The 20,232-nt window shown below is 39.2% G+C and overlaps 1 protein-coding gene across 1 annotated transcript; it reads left to right on the forward strand.

The window, feature by feature from the left end:
• Nucleotides 1-2,359: 2,359 nt before the first annotated feature.
• On the forward strand, nt 2,360-5,108 carry LOC104085185 (general transcription and DNA repair factor IIH helicase/translocase subunit XPB1-like). Its single transcript, XM_009589165.4, has one exon. It carries the CDS (start codon nt 2,477-2,479, stop codon nt 4,748-4,750), a length of 2,274 nt encoding a protein of 757 aa, XP_009587460.1. The 5' UTR covers nt 2,360-2,476; the 3' UTR covers nt 4,751-5,108.
• The last annotated feature ends 15,124 nt before the right edge of the window (nt 5,109-20,232 follow it).

A 20,232-nucleotide genomic window follows, 5' to 3' on the forward strand; every position in this document is an offset into this window, starting at 1 on the left:
TGTTGCACTGTTCACACTGTTGCGTGTGTGCAGAGGAACAGTTGCAATAACTTTACAACTGTGAGAAGTTGATTGGTACAATTAGCAAGGGAACTAATGTTCATCTGTTTCCTCTGTCATCTCTTTGACTCTAGCTGTTGGAACTTGTGCCGATTTGAGATTTGTTGTATTTTGGCACCTTGAGGATGTGTAACATGTTCCCCATCTGGTTCTTACCATAAAGTTTGTTAGATCATCAAAATATGAAAATGCACACATAACATGAAAAGGCACACATAACTTATCAATTTTGGTTCTAGATTTTGAAATAATACGAATTTTCCTGAAAACCCTCTTAATTTTAAACAATTTTACAGAGTTCCTGATTGAGCTCAAGAAGTCTAATAAAATCTTTAGCTCAAGTTTTTCATATTACCTCAGTAATTATTAGTTTCATTTGATTTAAAGTTCCTAAACAAGAAAAGGAGAAGTGAAGAAAGTTAGGGTGTTTGGCTAAGCTTATAAGCTGGTCAAACTAGTTTATAAGCACATTTCGGCTTATCTATGCATTTGATTAAGTTAAAAGTGCTTATAAGCCAAAAGTCATAAGCTGGCCACCCCCTTATGAATTTTTAGCTTATAAGCACTTTAAGTTTGACCAAGAAAACTCTTACATCTATACTTAGTGCCTCAAGTATTATTTTAAACCTAATCCTCCCTCCCCCCCCCCCCCCCCTTCAAGTCTATAATTCTCATTGACTATTTAAGATAAGTAAATTCTCTATTCCTTTGCATATTTGTATCTATGTGATTGTGTATTAATCTTTGAACTGTATGTAATAAATGAAGACATATCAAATTCTTGGTGTATTGCTTTCTAAGTGTTGTGGTGATGAAGACAATGTTTGTTTCTCTTCAATATTTTTTCCTATTTAGGTTTATTTTCTACTGAGAAACTTTTATCAATTTATTAATTATTATAACTTATGATTATATGCTTATCATAAAATAAATTATATTTATCATAAAAATTATCTTATCTAAGCACAATTATATTTAAAATAAAATGATAAATAGAATATTTTATGTTTGAATCGATCTGGAATCTAAAATGTTGAAAAAATTACGCCCTTATAAGTGTAAACAGTTCTAAGGTAATTTAAATTATTTTAACAGAAAAAGAGCTTATTAGCACTTTTTTATCAAATACTGCAGCAACTTATTATCAATTTTAGCACTTGAATCCAAACATGTAATTACTTATTTATTAAATCAGTTTCAACACTTAAAAGTGCTTTTCAGCACATAATGCTTATCAACTACTTCAAATCAGCTAATCCAAACGGGCTCATAGTCTTGTTTGATTTTGAGTTCCTTGACAATATGTTATGTTCTAAAACATTGGATACTATATTAAACCATGGCACCTTCAAGGTGATGGTGGGGAAGTTAGAAACTTGAAAATGTGATTCTTAATCTACTCTTCACACTTTTTCAGACATCGCTTAACTTATATAATTTAAAAGGGTAATGGATTTTTTACATCACAAATATGATTAACAATATAAAATATAAGACATGTAACTTGTCACAACATGTATATTATAATAATTCTTTACATAATCAATATATGGTCACACATGCGGAGAAGTTACTCGTACAAATATGACCCGCCAATTAGTCCAAACATGTTAATTTGGGCTAAATGCGTGACTCAATGGAAAAACTGTCAATCTATTTTAAAAGACTTTTTTTTTATTAATACATTTGATATAGCATAATTAAAAATAAAATTTTGTTATTTTAGTTGGTAATTAAATTTATAAGAAAACAAATAAAGAAATTAAAACTTCGTTAGAATTGTTAGTAAACTTCCAAAATGTTATAAAATAAAGACCGTAAAATAAAGACAAGTATAGAGAAACTGATATATTATTCTGACTTCAAACTTCTGTACATAATGAACTCAATTCTCCTCTATTTATAGAAGAAAGGAAGCTGATGTGTAAGCTGCTACTGCAAGTTGCTGTGTAAGCTGCTACTGCAAGTTGCTGTATAAGCTGCTTGTGCCAGATATAGATAATCTTCTATCATGAGTAATATTTATCCATAACGGAGTACCGAAAGGATAAGCTTCTTCAGGAGGCTTATTTCTAATAGAGTACTAAATAGATGAATATATTTATGACGGAGTCTAATTTGAATAAATTTCTTCAGAAAACTTATTTACAACGTAGTACTAAATGAACATCCATAATATAATATATTCATAACGTTCTTATTTTCGCGAAAATTGGATGAAAAACTTCTATAGTAGCTTTGCTAGTATTGACTTAAGTCAAAGTATTCGAGAAGTATTAAAGCGGTTCATCATTATCTATTCCCGCTATCTAATAATACTAACGTACTAACCGCCAAATTACTTAACTCAAAGAAAGAAGACAAGGGAACCAAACCTCACAAATTTAAGCCGATAAACTCGAACAGAATCACAGAGATGGGTATAGGAGAAAAGGGTCGTCTTAACAAGAAGATTAAATTCTCAATTAGGCCTACAATTATTGAATCAGAAGACGAAGAAGAAGAAAATGGAGATAATTATTTCGATTCTGAACTCCTAATTTATGACAGTGACAATAAAGGAGTAGAATTACTGAGAGATTTTACTAAGTTAGAGCTCAAACCTGATCATGAAAATCGTCCGTTGTGGGTTTGCTCCGACGGTCGTGTTTTTCTGGAAACTTTCTCTCCGCTTTACAAGCAAGCTTCTGATTTCCTTATCGCCATTGCTGAACCTGTTTCTCGCCCTCAATCAATTCATGAATTTAACCTCACACCTCACTCTCTATACGCTGCCGTTTCGGTCGGCCTTCACACTCATACTATTATCTCTGTTTTCAACAAATTATCAAAAACGAAACTTCCCGAAGAAGTCGTTGATTTTATTCAAGCTTCCACGTCTAATTACGGTAAAGTAAAATTAGTACTCAAGCAAAATCGTTACCTCATCGAATCCCCGTACGCAGAAGTGTTGGAAAAGTTGCTTATGGATGATGTTATATCTCGAGCAAGAATTGCAAGTAGTGATTTAGGGTTATTATCAGAGTTGACGAGTGAAGAAAAAGAGACGCGATATTCATTTGAAATTGACTCTGCACAAGTTGAAAGTGTAAAACAACGTTGCTTACCAAATGCTTTAAATTATCCAATGTTGGAAGAGTATGATTTCAGGAACGATACTGTAAATCCTGATTTGGATATGGAGTTGAAAGTTAACGCGCAGCCGCGGCCTTATCAAGAGAAGAGTCTTAGTAAGATGTTTGGGAATGGTAGAGCTAGATCTGGTATTATTGTGCTTCCGTGTGGCGCGGGCAAGTCATTGGTGGGTGTTTCTGCAGCCACTAGAATTAAGAAAAGCTGTCTTTGTTTAGCTACAAATGCAGTATCTGTTGATCAATGGGCTTACCAATTCCGGTTATGGTCAACAATTCGAGATGAACAGATATGCCGTTTCACTGCTGATAGTAAAGAACAATTTCGCGGGGATATTGCTGCTGGTGTAGTGGTGACAACTTATAACATGATTGCTTTCGGAGGGAAACGTTCCGAAGAATCTGAGAAACTTATTGAAGAAATAAGAAATAGAGAATGGGGATTACTTCTCTTAGATGAGGTCCATGTTGTTCCCGCTCAAATGTTCAGGAAAGTTATCAGCCTCACAAAATCTCACTGCAAACTTGGACTTACTGCAACATTAGTTAGGGAAGACGAACGGATTACTGATTTGAATTTCCTTATTGGTCCCAAGTTGTACGAAGCGAATTGGTCCGATTTAGCCAAAGGAGGATTTATTGCAAATGTGCAGTGTGCTGAGGTTTGGTGTCCCATGACTAAGGAGTTTTTTGCCGAGTACTTGAAACAGGAAAATCAAAGGAAGAGACAGGCATTGTACGTAATGAATCCGAATAAATTCAGGGCGTGTGAGTTTCTCATCAGGTTCCACGAGCAGCAGCGTGCTGATAAGATCATCGTGTTTTCTGATAACCTGTTTGCACTAATGGAGTACGCAATGAAGCTTCGGAAGCCTATGATCTATGGTGGTACCAGCCACGCGGAGAGGATGAAAATACTCGAGGCGTTTAGAACTAGTCCAGAAGTGAACACCATTTTTCTTTCAAAAGTGGGTGATAACTCCATAGACATTCCTGAGGCAAATGTGATCATTCAAATTTCGTCGCATGCTGGTTCAAGGCGCCAAGAGGCACAACGACTAGGTCGTATACTCAGGGCAAAAGGGCGCCCTAGAGGGAGATCAGGGATAGAGGAACATGATGCCTTCTTTTACTCGCTCGTTTCAACGGATACACAAGAAATGTACTACTCAACAAAGAGGCAGCAATTCTTGATTGATCAAGGTTATAGCTTTAAGGTGATCACAAGTTTGCCTCCGCCGGATTCAGGACCTGAGTTGAGTTATTACCATGTTGAGGAGCAGCTTGGGCTTCTTGGGAAGGTACTAAGTGCCGGCGAAGATATGGTTGGCTTGGAGGAAATAGAAGAAGAAGAAGAAGAAGATACAGATGGCAAAGCGCTTCGTAGAGCAAATCGCAGTGTGGGATCAATGAGCACTTATTCAGGAGCCAAAGGAATGATCTATATGGAATACAATGGAGACCAGAAGAAACCTGGAGTTGGAGGACTTGTCCAGACAAAGAGCAAGCCCAAGGATTTGTCCAAGAGACACTTCTTATTCAAAAAACGCTATGTTTGAATAGGGATTGTATTGGTAAAAATGCGTTATATAAGGTTTGTCTTAGATAGTGTGAAGTAGTAGTTAGATGTGGCATCCAGCTGCTTGTCTAGAGCCTTTTGTGAATAGTTTTAGGTTCATTTAGTAGGAATGAGTATCACCTGTAGTTTCAGCCACTTAACTTCTTCTTTTCTCTTCTTAATTTGGGGTGGAAAGATTTTTCTTAGGACTGGAAATTGGAATTCCGAACAACAACAATAACTATGCTTTAATACTAAGAAAGTTGGGATCGACTATATAAATCCTTGCTGTCCATGTACAAATATGACTAAACCATAATCCTTACTATTGGTATCGCCAATATAGATATTTTTCTTTCATTGTACCCTATGGGTTCCAGGACATTGTAGGTTTTCGAGACAATTCCTGTCGATGTGATTTTAGGTCTATATCATTTTCTTTAACACCTTCAATCACCCCTATAAACCAGTGCATCTAGAGGTCCATGTGGTCGATGTAGGGCATGATCAAGTAACCTGGAAATCCAAAGAACACCAAAAAACTTCGTTACAATTTTTTGCTTGCATTTGAGATATAATTGCAATATCACGTACAGCTACAGCAAGAATGCCACGGGCAGATTCTGAAGGAACGTCACCTGGATCTCTTAACATCTTCCCCCAAGATAGGGCAGCCTTGACTGTAAAAATTCCTCAACCTCTGTATCTCCCTTTTCTTTGATCCACCTGGGATTATATCGCCATCACATCTCCTGACTGAACTCCTCAGCGAGGCACTAAAACCACGACTCTATGAGCTGCAATTCTCGTCTGCCGACCTTTGGTTAAGCCTATTCTCAAGCTCCAGCTCTTTCTGTTGGTATTATTATTACTTGGTAATGTAAAGTCAAAGATTTCTTTGTGATCCTTTTTTTTTGTGAAAGATAAAAGTCCCTCGAAATAAAAAGTTCATTGTGGTTAATTACCTTAGGTACGTTTCCGATGTTGCATTGATCCTTTTAGACTTCTCTCTTCCATAAGCTGTTCTTTAGCCTTTTTTGGGGCCTTGCTATTGACATCCGTCTAGGTTTTCTTTGATAGTTCAATCCAGAGATAGAAGAGAAGTCAAGTCCTACTCAGTTCCTGTAAAACTCTTTGTAATCTCGGAATTGTGAAGTGCGAAACTCAAATCTAAGAGAACAGAGATGGAATATTTTGTGTAAAATATAAAATGAGCATCCGAACCTTCTAGAGTCGGATCCCCTCTAATATATACAGAAACAATATGGGTCGGGTAGTTACAACTCAAAATGAAAATGAATATCCTACTCTATTATAATTGGGCCTAACTATACAACTAAGTAAATAAATACAATTGGGCCCTAAGAATATCTGCTAAATAACTACTCGCCCTTTTACTAGCCAACACCCCTCCCCCCCCCCCCAGTTGGAGGGGGGAAGCACCTTCAACTTGGAGAGGAAACCATGATGGGATAAACCAGTGAGGGGCTTAGTCAATATATCTGCCAATTGATTTGCACTGCTAACTGGAAACAAGGCAATAAGACCATCAGAAAGCTTTCCCCGAACAAAATGACAATCAACCTCGATAAGCTTAGTACGCTCATGGAACACAGGATTACGAGCAATATGCGAGGCTAATTGATTATCACAAAACACAGACACAAGAGTAACACCTTCCACACCCAAATCTGCTAACAATCGAGTCAACCAAGTCAACTCTGCAGCCAACTTACTCAAAGCACGATATTCAGCTTCAGCACTACTGAGAGAAACAACTGATTGTTTCTTGGACTTCCAAAACACACGACTCCAGCCAAGAAGCACAAAGAAACCAGTCACAGACTTGCGGGAATCGGGGTAAGCAGCCCAGTCACTATCACAATAACCATGCAAAGCAAAATCAGAAGAATCGTTAAGAAGTATACCTTAATCATATGTCCCTTTGAGATAGCGCAGTAAATGGAGAGCAACGGAATAATGTGGAATCCGAGGAGATTGAAGAAACTGGCTGAGATGTTGTACAGCAAAACTTAAGTCAGGTCTTGTATGGGTAAGGAAATTGAAATTTCCAATGAAACTTCGATAGAGCTTGGGATTAGGAAGCAAATCCCCGTCAGCAGCCTTCAATTTCAAAGTAAGATCCAGAGGAGAAACTACTGGAGAAACTTCAGTGCACTTGTGATCAAACAACAAGTCCAAAATGAATTTCCTTTGATTTATCAACAGACCAGCAGAAGTGGAAGTCACTTCAACCCCCAAAAAATGGTTCAAATGTCCCAAATCCTTTATTTTGAATTGATCATCAAGATAAGATTTTAATGCAGAAATTTCTGATGCATCATTCCCTGTTAGAATAATGTCATCTACATATACAACCAAAATTATCACAGAATCACCACATCTTTTTGTGACCAGACTATAATTATTTAGAGAATGAACAAACCCCTTAGCACAAAGTGAATTGGAAAGCTTGGAATACCATTGCCTAGAAGCTTGTTTGAGCCCATAAAGAAAATTTTCAAGTTTGCAAACAAAAGGCTGGGCAGAACTGGTTTAAGATTCAACAAAAGAACCTTAAGGGAGTTTCATATACACTTTTTCATCCAAATCCCCATGAAGAAAGGTGTTGTTTACATCAAGCTGGAAAAGTGGCCAATGTTTCTTTACAGCTATGGCAATGAGACATTTGACAGTAGTCATCTTGACCATTGGGAAAAAAGTTTCATTGTAATCTACTCCAGCAGTCTGTGTATCACCCCTAACCACTAACCTAGCTTTATACCTTTCCACAGACCCATCAGCCTTAAATTTGATTTTATATACCCATTTACTCCCAATAGCCTTTTTCCCAACAAGTAATGGAACAACAGACCACGTACGATTAGCCTCTAAACCCTAAAATTCTTTTCTCATTGCTTCTTGCCATTCACGCACCAAAGCAGCTTGAAAATAAGAGTGAGGCTCAGAAAGTATTGTTTGTGCCTTAGGTTGCTTAGACTTAGACCCTGGAGGAAAGGAAGAAGATACAGAGGGGGCAATGGATATTGGGCTGGTAAGGAAATAGAACTGAGCAGGAGTGACAGAAGAAGAAGGTTCAGAAGTGGAAAGGGAATCAGGAAGTGGAGCAGAATATGAAGAAGAATGTAACGACCTGGCCAGTCGTTTTAAAAGCCGTAGCCTCGTTCCCCTATTTAATTCTCATTTTGTACCTTATAACTGTTATATGACTTACCGGATAATTGGTTCGGGTCCGATGTGATTTTTAGAATGAATTGGAATACTTAATTCCAAAGTTTAAAAACTTGAGTTAAAAAGGTAGGCTGGATATCGACCTAACAGTTAAAAAGGTGTTATGAGTCACAAGCAGGTTTAGTAGAGTCTTGTGGATCGGTACGGAGACGTCTGTACTTATCTTCGGGGGGATATGGAACTATTAGGAAAATATTTACTTCTTCGATTCCTTATCGTGCGCATTTGTTGATTTCAAAGTTCTAAACCATCGTCTTTCTATTCTCTCACAGATGGTGAGGACACGCACAACTAGATCCGATGATCAGACACCCGCGCCCCCTGTTGGAGCAGCAAGAGGCCGGGGGTCGGGGCAGAGCCAGAGGCCGAGGAAGACCACGTGGTGCAGCCAGAGCACCTGCACGAGCTTCTGCACCAGAGCCATCAGTAGCTCCAGTTGGAGAGCAGGCACCTGAGACGCCTGTTACTACTCCTGCACTTCAGGAGACTCTTGCCCAGTTTTTGAGCATGTTTGGCACTCTAGCTCAGGCAGGGTTAATGTCACGACCCCAAATTTCCTCCGCAGGAGGTCGTGATGGCACCTAATCTCTAAGACTAGGTAAGCCTATCAATGCGGAATAATCATAAATATCTTAAATTAATAAACCACAATTCAAATAATTACAACTCTAAAAACCCGGTAGAAATAAGTCACAAGCTTCTAAAATTTTATTCTCAAATTCTTTATGTATCAAGGTCTAAGGAAAAATAAGGAAACAACATAAAAATAATAGAAGGGGACTCCAGAGTCTGCGGACGCTGGCAGATATACCTCGAAGTCTCCGTGCTCAGGTAACTCACTGACGTCTAGACTGGTAAGATGTACCTGGATCTGTACAAAAAGATGTGCAGAAGCATAGTGTGAGTACATCACAGCAGTACCCAGTAAGTGCCAAGCCTAACCTCGGTAGAGTAGTGACGAGGTCAGGTCAGGCCCTACTGGAGAATAGATAATGACATGAAAAAATGTTTAAACAATTTAATAAGATAAAATGACTATGGAAATAAATCAAATAGTATGTCACATTTAATGACACCAAATAATTTCAAATAATATCTCGTGGAATCAAAACAGAATTCCTTTCAACTTAATGAAAATCACAATAATTAATCGAAGGCAACTATGGCCATAAATCAATATCAACAAGGGCACTACCGAGGTACCACCTCGTAGTCCCAAATCATAAATAAATTCACAATATCTCATTTCCTTATCTCACCGCGGGAGCCTTCACAATTTATTTTAAAGAAAACGTTTTTCCCAAAATAGCATCCCGCGTTTTAGCCATCCTTATTACACCACATGACTTCTAGTAGTTTCTCCTACTAGCCACGTGTATCAAGCCATCCTTATATCACCGCATGCGTTTCAATATCACTATATATCACAATTTGTACCTCAAGTGCTCAAATAATTTAACGTGCCAACATAATTCAACAACAATGTTTTTCAAAATAAAGAGCTCACGGATCATGCCAAAATAAGTCATCAATAATATTTTTCCACAATAAAGAGCTCACGGCTCCATCACAATGAGTACAGAAATCTTACACAAATATTCAGGAATAAATAATTCAGCAAAATAATATATCAAAATCCTTAATACATTGCTTCAATAGCAAATTTAAAATGTCAAATATTCCATATTAATAATATTTAAATTTAAGAAAATCAATTTCAAATAATGCACCGAATAAAAGGAACCAAGTTTCAACTAAGCAGGTAAAACAATTAGCAGGAAAAGGTCAAACAAATTTAAAGTATACAAATCAAATCAATGATGGAAAATATAACAAGATTTAATAAATTAATTAATATGAAACAGTGATCTTCACAATTTAAAAACATAATCCTTCACATTTAGTCCGTGTACACACTCGTCACCTCGTGTACACGACTTCCATCACATTACAATTAATACCAATCCTAGGGAAAATTTTTCCCACACAAGGTTAGACAAGTCACTTACCTCGACTTGCTCCAATTTAACCAAGTAGTATGCTTTTTTCTCGATTTTTCGATTTTGGTCGACTCGTATCTAGTCATAATTAATTCGATACAGTCAATAAAAATTATAGAATTAATTCTGTAAGAAAATACTATATTTTTTAATAAAAATCCGAAATTAACTCAAAAATGGCCCGTGGGGCCCACGTCTCGAAATCTAGCGAAAGTTATGAAATATGAACGCCCATTGAACCACGAGTCTAACCATACCAAAACGACTAAATTCCAATAAGAGTTCAACCCTCAAATCCCCAAATCTATCTAAGAGTGTTTTCAAATTTTTCCAACTTAAATCATCAATTAAATGTTAAAAACAGTGATAGATTCGGGTAATCTAACAAAGATTGAGTTAAGAACACTTACCCGAACGTTTAAATTAACTCTACGCGATCGCGTATATCCTCACGCGGTCGCAGAGCACAAAATTTCCAGCTTTACGCGATCGCAGTCCTCTTCACGCGTTCGCGAGTCACAAGGTCTCAAAGCTACGCGATCACATCCCGCTTCACGCGATCGCGAAGCACAAAACTTAGCAGCCCTCAATTAACCTTATGCGATCGCGAACAATGCCACGCAATCGCGATGCACATCTTGCCAAACCTATGCGATCGCGGTTGACCTCACGCGATCGCGAAGAACAAAATTAACACTGCCTTTACTAAGCCTACGCGATCGCGTCCCAATCTTCACGATCGCGAAGAAGGTTTAAAATACCAGAAATCAACAGCTACCAGCAGTGCCAAAATGAAGGAAAATACTCTGAATACCATCCGAAACACGCCCGAGCCCCTCGGGACTTCAACCAAATATACCAACAAGTCCTAAAATATCATACGGACTTAGTCGAGTCTTCAAATAACATCCAACAACACTAAAAACACGAATCAATCATAGATTCAAGCCTAATGAACTTTGAAACTTTCAATTTCTACAAACAACACCGGAACCTATCAAATCAAGTCCGATTGACCTCAAATTTTGTACGCAAGTCATAAATGACATAACGAGGCTTTGAAAATTTTCAGAAATGGATTTTGACCCCGATATCAAAAAGTCAACTCCCCAGTCAAACTTCCAAACTTAATTTCCTATTTTAGCCATTTCAAGCCTAATTTCACTACGGACTTCCAATTAAAATTCCGATCATGCCCCTAAGTCCAAAATCATCATAAGGAGCTGTTGGAATCATCAAATTCTATTCCGGGGTCGTCTGTACCTAATTCGACATCCGATCACTATTTGAACTTAAACTTTTAATTATTCATCAAAATTCCATATCTCGAGCTAGGGACCTCAGAATTTAATTTCGGGAATACGTCCAAGTCCCAAATTATGATACGGACCTACCGAAACTGTCAAAATACTGATCCGAGTTCGTTTGCTCAAAATATTGACCAAAGTCAACTCAGTTGAGTTTTAAAGCTCAAATTCAAATTTTAATCCATTTTTTTCACATAAAAACTTTCCATAAAATTTTACGGACTGTGCACGCAAGTCGAGGAATAATAAATAGTACTTTTTGAGGTCTTAGAATATAGAATTAATTATTAAATTTAAAGATGATATTTTGGATCATCACAGTTAATGCCACTTGCTCCTGGCACATCTCAAGCCGGGGGAGGAGCACAAACTCCCGCCGCCCGTACTCCAGAGACACGGGCCCAAGTTGACCATACCCTAGAGGTTATACCAGTGCAGCCAGCTGCCCCAGTTCGGCCTGATATTAGGACAATAGTTTCAGAGGGGGAGCAGCTCAGGCTCGAGAGGTACAAGAAGTACCACCCTCCCACTTTCAGCGGTTTAGCTTCAGAGAATGCGCAGGGTTTTTTGGAGGAATGTCATTGTATCCTTCATACTATGGGTATTGTGGATTCCAGTGGGGTTTCTTTCACGGCATTCCAATTTAGAGGAGCAGCCTACCAGTGGTGGCGGGCATATGAGTTAGATAGTCCCGCTGAGGTATCTTCACTCAATTTTCAGATATGTTCTAAAGGGAGTATATTCCTCAGAGTCTTAGAGATGCATGGAGCGTAGAGTTTGAGCAGCTGTGCCAGGGTTCTATGACCGTGTCAGAGTATGCGGTCTGATTTAGTGAGTTGGCTAGGCATGCACCAGCCTTAGTTGTTACTGTTCGAGAGCGGGTTCGCAGATTTATTGAGGGTCTCCACCCTAGTATCAGATTCAGTATGACCCGAGAGCTAGAGATGGACATCACATACCAACAGGTGGTGTCAATTGCTAGGAGATTGGAAGGTATGCGGACTTGGGAGAAGGAAGAGAAGGAAGCTAAGAGACCCCGAGATTCTGGCACATATAGTAATTCTTGTGCCCAGTTGCAGCCCGTCATGGTAGAGGTTATGTGAGCCGTCCTATTCATTCAGCACTTCCAGCTTCCAGTGGTATTCTGGCTACTCCCAGACCTTAGGTTCCATATTATGCACCGCCAGTGTCTACTGTACCTCCTGTATGGAGTACTTTCAGCGGGCAGTCTAGTCGATCAGGCCCGAGCCAATCCCAACAGCCACGTCCTCTGAGGGCTTGTTTTGAGTGTGGTGACACTCGTCATATCATGAGAGATTGCCCCAGATTTAGGAGAGGTGCACCTCCACAGATTTCTCAGGCCCCACACATTCCACAGGGACCTTAGGCTTCTCAGGCCATGATTACTGCACCAGTTGCCACTCCACTTGTACAATCAGCCAGAGGTGGAGGTCGGGCAGGTAGAGGTCGCCCTAGAGGGGGAGGCCAGGCTAGATATTATGCCCTTCCTGCTAGGATAGAGGCCGTTGCATCCGATTCTGTTATCACATGTATTATTCTGGTTTGTCATAGAGATGCATCAGTCTTATTTGATCCAGGCTCCACTTATTCTTATGGGTCATCTTATTTTACCCCGTATTTGGGCGTATCACGTGATTCCTTGAGTTCTTCTATTTATGTATCTACGCCCGTGGGTGAATCTATTATTGTGGACCATGTGTATCAGTCATGTTTAATTGTTATCAGTGGTTTTGAGACCAAAGCTGATTTATTATTGCTTAGTATGGTGTATTTTGATATTATTTTGGGCATGGATTGGTGGTTGCCCTATCACTCTATTCTTGATTGTTACGCCAAGAAGGTGACATTGGCTATGCCAGGTCTACCGTGGCTAGAGTGGAGAGGTACCTCGGATCATGTTCCTAGCAGGGTTGTTTCATTTCTTAAAGCTCAACGAATGGTTGAGAAGGGGTGTAATGCGTATCTAGCCTATGTGAGAGATATTAGTATTGATACTTCTACCGTAGAGTCAGTTCCTGTAGTAAGGGATTTTCCTAATGTATTTCCAACGGATCTTCCAGGTATGCCACCCGACAGGGATATTGGCTTTGGCATTGATTTGTTATCGGTCACTCAACCCATTTCTATTCCACCATATCGTATGGCCCCAGCAGGGTTGAAAGAATTAAAAATAGTTACAGGAGTTGCTTGATAAGGGCTTCATTCGGCCCAGTGTATCGCCTTGGGGTGATCTTGTCTTATTTGTAAAGAAGAAGAATGGTTCTATGCGGATGTGTATTGATTATCGCTAGCTAAACAAGGTTACAGTGAAGAACAAGTATCCATTGCCACGTATTGATGACCTATTTTATCAGCTTCAGGGTGCCAGAGTGTTCTCTAAGATCGACTTACGTTCAAGCTATCATCAGTTGAAGATTCGGGAGCCAGATATCCCCAAGACTGCTTTCAGGACTCGGTACGGTCATTACGAGCTCCTTGTGATATCTTTTAGGCTGACCAACGCCCTAACAATATTTATGCACTTAATGAATAGTGTATTTTAGCCCTATCTTGATTCTTTCGTCATTGTGTTTATTGACGATATTCTGGTATATTCCCAGAGTCGGGAAGATCATGAACAACACCTAAGGACTGTGCTTCAGACTTTGAGAGAAAAGAAGTTATATGCAAAAATTTTAAAGTGTGAATTTTGGCTTGATTCAGTGAGATTTTTGGTTCATATAGTTTCGTGCGAGGGGATCAAGGTAGATCCGAAGAAGATTGAGGAAGTGCAGAGTTGGTCCAGATCGTCCTCAGCTACGGAGATCCGTAGTTTCCTTAGTTTGGTAGGGTATTATTGCCGATTTGTAGAAGGTTTCTCTTTTATTGCTGCATCTATGACCAAATTGACCCAGAAGGGTGCTCCGTTCAGGTGGACCGAGGGATATAAGGAGAGCTTCCAAAAGCTCAAGACAGCTTTGACTACAGCCCCGGTATTGGTGTTACCTACAGGTTTAGGGTCTTATACTGTGTATTGTGACTCGTCGTGTATTGGTCTCGGCGCAGTGTTGATGCAAGACGGTAGGGTGATTATCTACGCATCCAGACAGTTAAAGGTACACGAGAAGAATTATTCGGTCTTTGACCTTGAGTTAGCAACTATTGTTCATGCCTTGAAGATTTGGCGGCATTATTTGTACGGTGTCAATTGTTAGGTCTACACCGATCACCGGAGTCTACAACATCTGTTTAAACAGAAGGATCTTAATTTGCGGCTGCGGAGATGGTTGGAGTTGCTTAAGGATTATGATATCACCATTCTCTATCATCCTGGGAAGGCCAATGTAGTGGCCGATGCCTTGAGTCGTAAGGTGGAGAGTTTGGACAGCTTAGCATATTTACAGGTAGCAGAGAGGCCTTTAGCCTTGGATGTTCAGGCCTTGGCCAATCAGTTTGTCAGGTTGGATATTTCCGAGCCGAGCCGAGTTTTGGCTTGTATGGTTTTTCAGTCTTCTCTTTATGATCGTATCATAGAGCGTCAGTACGATGACCTCCATATGTGTGTCCTTAAGGATACAATTCAGCACGGTGATGCCAAGGAAGTCACTATTGGATATGACGGTGTATTACGGATGCAAGGCAGGCTATGTGTGCCTAATGTAGATGGTTTGCGTGAGTTAATTCTCCAAGAGGCTCACAGTTAGTGGTACTCCATTCATCCGGGTGCTACAAAGATGTATCAGGACCTGACACAACATTATTAGTGCAGGCGGATGAAGAAAGACATAGTGGAGTATGCATCTCGGTGTCTCAATTATCAGCAGGTAAAATATGAGTATCAGCGGCCAGGTAGATTGCTTCAGAAGTTAGAGATTCCGGAGTGGAAATGGGAGCGAATCACTATGGATTTCATTGTTGGACTTCCACGGACTTAGCAGAAGTTTGATGCAGTTTGGGTGATTGTGGATAGGTTGACCAAGTCAGCTCATTTCGTTCCTGCGATGACTACCTACTCTTCCGAGCAGTTGGCTCGAATGTATATTCGCGAGATTGTCAGACTTCACGGCGTACCAGTATCTATCATCTTTGACCGGGGTACGCAGTTTACATCACGGTTCTGGAGGGCAGTACAATGTGAGTTAGGTACTCGGGTAGAGTTGAGTACAACATTTCACCCTCAGACGGACGGGCAGTCCGAACACACTATTTAGATACTTGAGGATATGCTTCGTGTGTGTGATAGATTTTGGGGGTGCTTGGGACCAGTTCTTACCACTTGTAGAGTTTGCTTACAACATCAGCTACCAGTCGAGCATTCAAATGGCTCCGTATGAGGCCTTGTATGGTAGGAGGTGCCGGTCTCCAGTGGGTTGGTTCGAACCGGGCGAGGCTAGGCTATTGGGTACAGAATTAGTTCAGGATGCCTTGGAAAAGGTTAAATTGATTCAGGACCAACTTTGTACAGCCCAATCTAGACAGAATAATTATACAGATTGGAAGGTTCGTGATGTTGCATTCATGGTTGGTGAGCGGGTCTTGCTCCGGGTTTCGCCTATGAAGGTGTGATGAGGTTCGGGAAGAAGGGCAAGTTGAGCCCTAGGTATATTGTACCTTTTGAGATTCTTGAAAGAGTTAGAGATGTGGCTTACAGACTTGCACTACCACCTAGTCTCTCTGCAGTTCATACGGTATTCCATGTTTCTATGCTCCGAAAGTATCACGGCGATCCGTTTCATGTGTTAGACTTTAGTTCAGTTCAGTTGGAGAAGGATCTATCTTATGTTGAGAAACCAATAGTTGTTTTGGACAGGCAGGTTCGAAAGCTGAGGTCAAAGAACATTGCTTCCGTGAAGTTTCAATGGAGGGGTCATCCGGTCGAGGAGGCGACTTGGGAGACCGATCATGATATGCGCAGCTGTTATCCTCATTTTTTCACCACTCCAGGTATAATTCTAAACTCGTTCGAGGATGAACGTTTGTTTAATAGGGGGAGGATGTAACAACTTGGCCAGTCATTTTAAAAGTTGTAGCCCCGTTCCACTATTTAATGCTCATTCTGTACCTTATAACTGTTATATGACTTGATGGGGCAATTGGTTCAGGTCCGATGTATTTTTTAGAATAAATTAAAACACTTAGTTCCAAAGTTTAAAAACTTATGTTAAAAAGGTAGGCTGGATATCGACATATGTGTAAATGACCCCGGAATAAAATTTTAATGATTCCAATAGCTCCGCATGCTGATTTTGGACTTAGGAGTGTGTCCGAAAAATTATTTGGAGGCCCGTAATTAAATTAGGCTTGAAATGGCTAAAATAAGAATTTAAGTTTAGAAGTTTGACCGGCGAGTTGACTTTTTGATATAGGAGTCGGAATCCAATTCTGAAAATTTTTATAGCTCCATTATGTTATTTATGACTTGCGTACAAAATTTGAGGTCAATCGGACGTGATTTGATAGGTTCTGGCGTCGTTTGTAGAAATTGAAAGTTTCAAAGTTCATTAGGCTTGAATCTATGTGTGATTCGTGTTTTTAATATTGTTGGATGTGATTTGAAGACTCGACTAAGTTTGTATGATGTATTAGGACTTGTTGGTATATTTAGTTGAGGTCCCGAGGGGCTCGGGCATATTTCGGATGGTTAACGGATCATTTTTTGGCCTTGGTGAGATAACTAATATGTGCAGCTGCAATTTTTCTGGTTTCCTCTTTCGCGTTCGTGAGAGGAGCCTCGCGTTCGCTAAGAGTGTTCTGAGATGGTGAGATTTTTATTCTACGCGTTCGCGGAGGAGAGGACGCGAACGCGAAGGGTAGGGCAGTGTGTACATCGCGAACGCGTGAGTGGCATCGCGTTCGCGAAGGAGAGTGAGGCAGCTGGGAACCCCAGTCTTTTGTTCTACACGTTCGCGAGGTAAGGGACGCGTTCGCGAAGGTCTGAGTTTGGAAAGCTTCGCGTTCGCAAAGCGTAGGTCGCGTTCGCGAAGAGGAAAGTTGGGCAAAATATTTTTGTGCTTCGCGAACGCAAGGCAAGGGTCACGTTTGCGAAGAAGAAACCACTGGACATAATGTTTAAGTTCAGAAAATGGGACTTCGTCCCATTTTTTATTTTTAACGATTTGGAGCTCGGATTGAGGCAATTTTTGGGAGATTTTCAGAGAAACCAAAGGGTTAAGTGTTCTTAACTCAATCTTGGTTAGATTACCCGAATCCATCACTGTTTTTAACATTTAATTGGTGATTTAAGTTAGAAAAATTTGAAAACCCTCTTGGATAGATTTGAGGATTTGAGGGTCGAATTGTTATCGGAATTTAGTTATTTTTGTATGGTTAGACTCGTGGTTGAATGAGTGTTCATATTTCATAACTTTCGCTAGATTCCGAGACGTGGGCCCCACGGGCGATTTTTGAGTTAATTTCGGATTTTATTGAAAAATATAGTATTTTCTTATGGAATTGATTTCATAATTTTTGTTGACTGTATCGAATTAATTATGACTAGATTCGAGTCGATCGGAGTCAGAAAGTCGAGGAAAAGGCATATTACTTGATTAAATTGGAGCAAGTCGTGGTAAGTGACTTGTCTAACCTTGTGTGGGGGAAATTTCCCCTAGGATTGGTATTTATGTGATAATTGTAATGTGTTAAAAGTCGTGTATACAAGGTGACGAGTGTGTACACGGGCTAAATGTGAAAGATTATATTTTTAAATTGTGTAGATCACTGTTGCGCATTAATTCAATTATTTTATTTTGTTATATTCTTCATCATTGATCTCATTTATATACTCTAAATTTGCTTGACCTTCTCTTGCTAATTGTTTTACTTGTTAGCTGAAACTTGATTTCTTTTATTCGGTGTATTATTTGAAGGTGGAATTTCTTTAATTTAAATATTATTAAAAAAATTATTTTACATTAAGAATTTTGATATTTAAAACAAGGTCATAAATTTGTGAAATATTATATTTGCTGAATTTTTTTGTGAGATTTTCGTACTAATTGTGATAGAGCCGTGAGCTCTTTATTGTGGAAAAATATTATCATTTAATTATTTTGGCATGAACCGTGAGCTCTTTATTATGGAAAAATATTGTTGTTAATTTATTTTGGAAAATTGAAATATTTGGGCACTTGAGGTACAAATTGTGATATATTGTGATATTGATACGCATGCGGTGGTATAAGGTTTGGGTGTTGAAACGCATGCGGTGAGATAAGGGTGGATTGATACGCGTGGCTAGTAGGGGAATCTACTAGAAGTCATACGGTGTGATAAGGGTGGATAAAACATGGGAAGCTATTTCAGAAAAAATATTTTCTTTAAAATAAATTATGAAGGCTCCCGCGGTGGTATAAGGAAATGAGATATTGTAAATTTATTTATGATTTGGGACTACGAGACGGTACCTCGGGAGTGCCCTTGTTGATATTGATTTATGACCGCAGTTGCCTTTGATTATTATTGTGATTTTCTTAAAGTTGAAAAGAAATTCCGTTTTGTTTCCACGAGGTATTATTTGCTATTATTTTTTATTATTATTATTAAATGGTGACATATTACTTGATTCATTTCCATTGTCATTTTATTTTATTATATTGTTAAACTTTTTTTTTATACCTTTATTATTTCCAGTAGGGCCTGACCTGACCTCGTCACTACTCTACCGAAGTTAGGCTTGGCACTTACTGGGTACCGCTATAGTGTACTCATACTATGCTTCTCCATATATTTTTATGCAGATCCAGGTACATCCTATCAGTCCAGACATCATTGAGCTACCTATGTACGGAGACTTCGATGTATATCTGCCAGCGTCCGCAGACTCCAGAGTCCCCTTCTATCATTATTATGTTGCTTCCTTATTTTTCCTTAGACCCTAATATATAGATACATTGAGGATAAATTCTTAGAAGCTTGTGACTTATTTCTACCGGGTTTTGGGAGTTGTAATTAAGTGAATTACAGATTTATTTATTTCATATTTCTATTATTATTCCGCATTGATAGGCTTACCTAGTCTTAGAGACTAGGATCCATCACGACTTCCTACGAAGGGAATTTGGGGTCGTGACAAAGAAGAAGGACTAGAAGTAGATGAATCAAAAAGAAAAAGAGCAGAAGGAGGAGAAGAACCAGAAGTAGGTGCAGAAACAGGGTAAGAAGAAGGAGGAGGTGAAGGAATATCATTGCCATAAGCAAAAATGGTAGGAGAAAATATGGAGGAAGAGGAAGAAGTAGAGGATAGCATAGCAAAAGGAAAAATTGATTCATAGAAGATAACATCTCTAGAAACAAAAAATGTTTTAGTATCTAGACTAAGAAATTTGTAACCTTTCTTCCCAAAAGGGTATCCCATGAAAACTGCAGAAATAGACCTGCTGGTAAATTTATCTCTATGAACATGAGGCTTAGAAGCATAGCAAAGGCAACCAAACACCCTCATATGAGAATAAACTGGAGTTGAACCAAAAAGCAACTCAAAAGGAGATTTATTCTGAAGAAATGTAGAAGAAAATCTATTGATCAGATAAGTAGCAGTGAGTACACATCCCCCCCCCCCCCTTCCCCGTATTTTATAGGTACCTTAGAGTGAAAAAGACGAGCACTGGATGTTTCAAGTAAATGTCTATGCTTCCTATCCACAACCCCATTTTATTGAGGGGTATAGGGACATGGAGTATGATGAATAATGTCATGTTCAGCAAAAAATGAAGAGTTAGAAGGGCCAGATCCCAACTCTAAGGCATTGTCAGTTCTCACAGTTAGTACCTTAGAATTGAATTTTATGTGGACCATAGCAATAAAAGTTTTTAGAATAGGAAAAGCATTTGATTTGGTCTTTAGTAAATGAGTCCATGTAGTTCTTGTAAAATCATCAACAATTGTTAGAAAATATTTGCGCCCATCATGTGTAGGATCATGAT

Source organism: Nicotiana tomentosiformis, chromosome 10, assembly GCF_000390325.3.
Source record: "Nicotiana tomentosiformis chromosome 10, ASM39032v3, whole genome shotgun sequence".
NCBI lineage: Eukaryota > Viridiplantae > Streptophyta > Magnoliopsida > Solanales > Solanaceae > Nicotiana > Nicotiana tomentosiformis.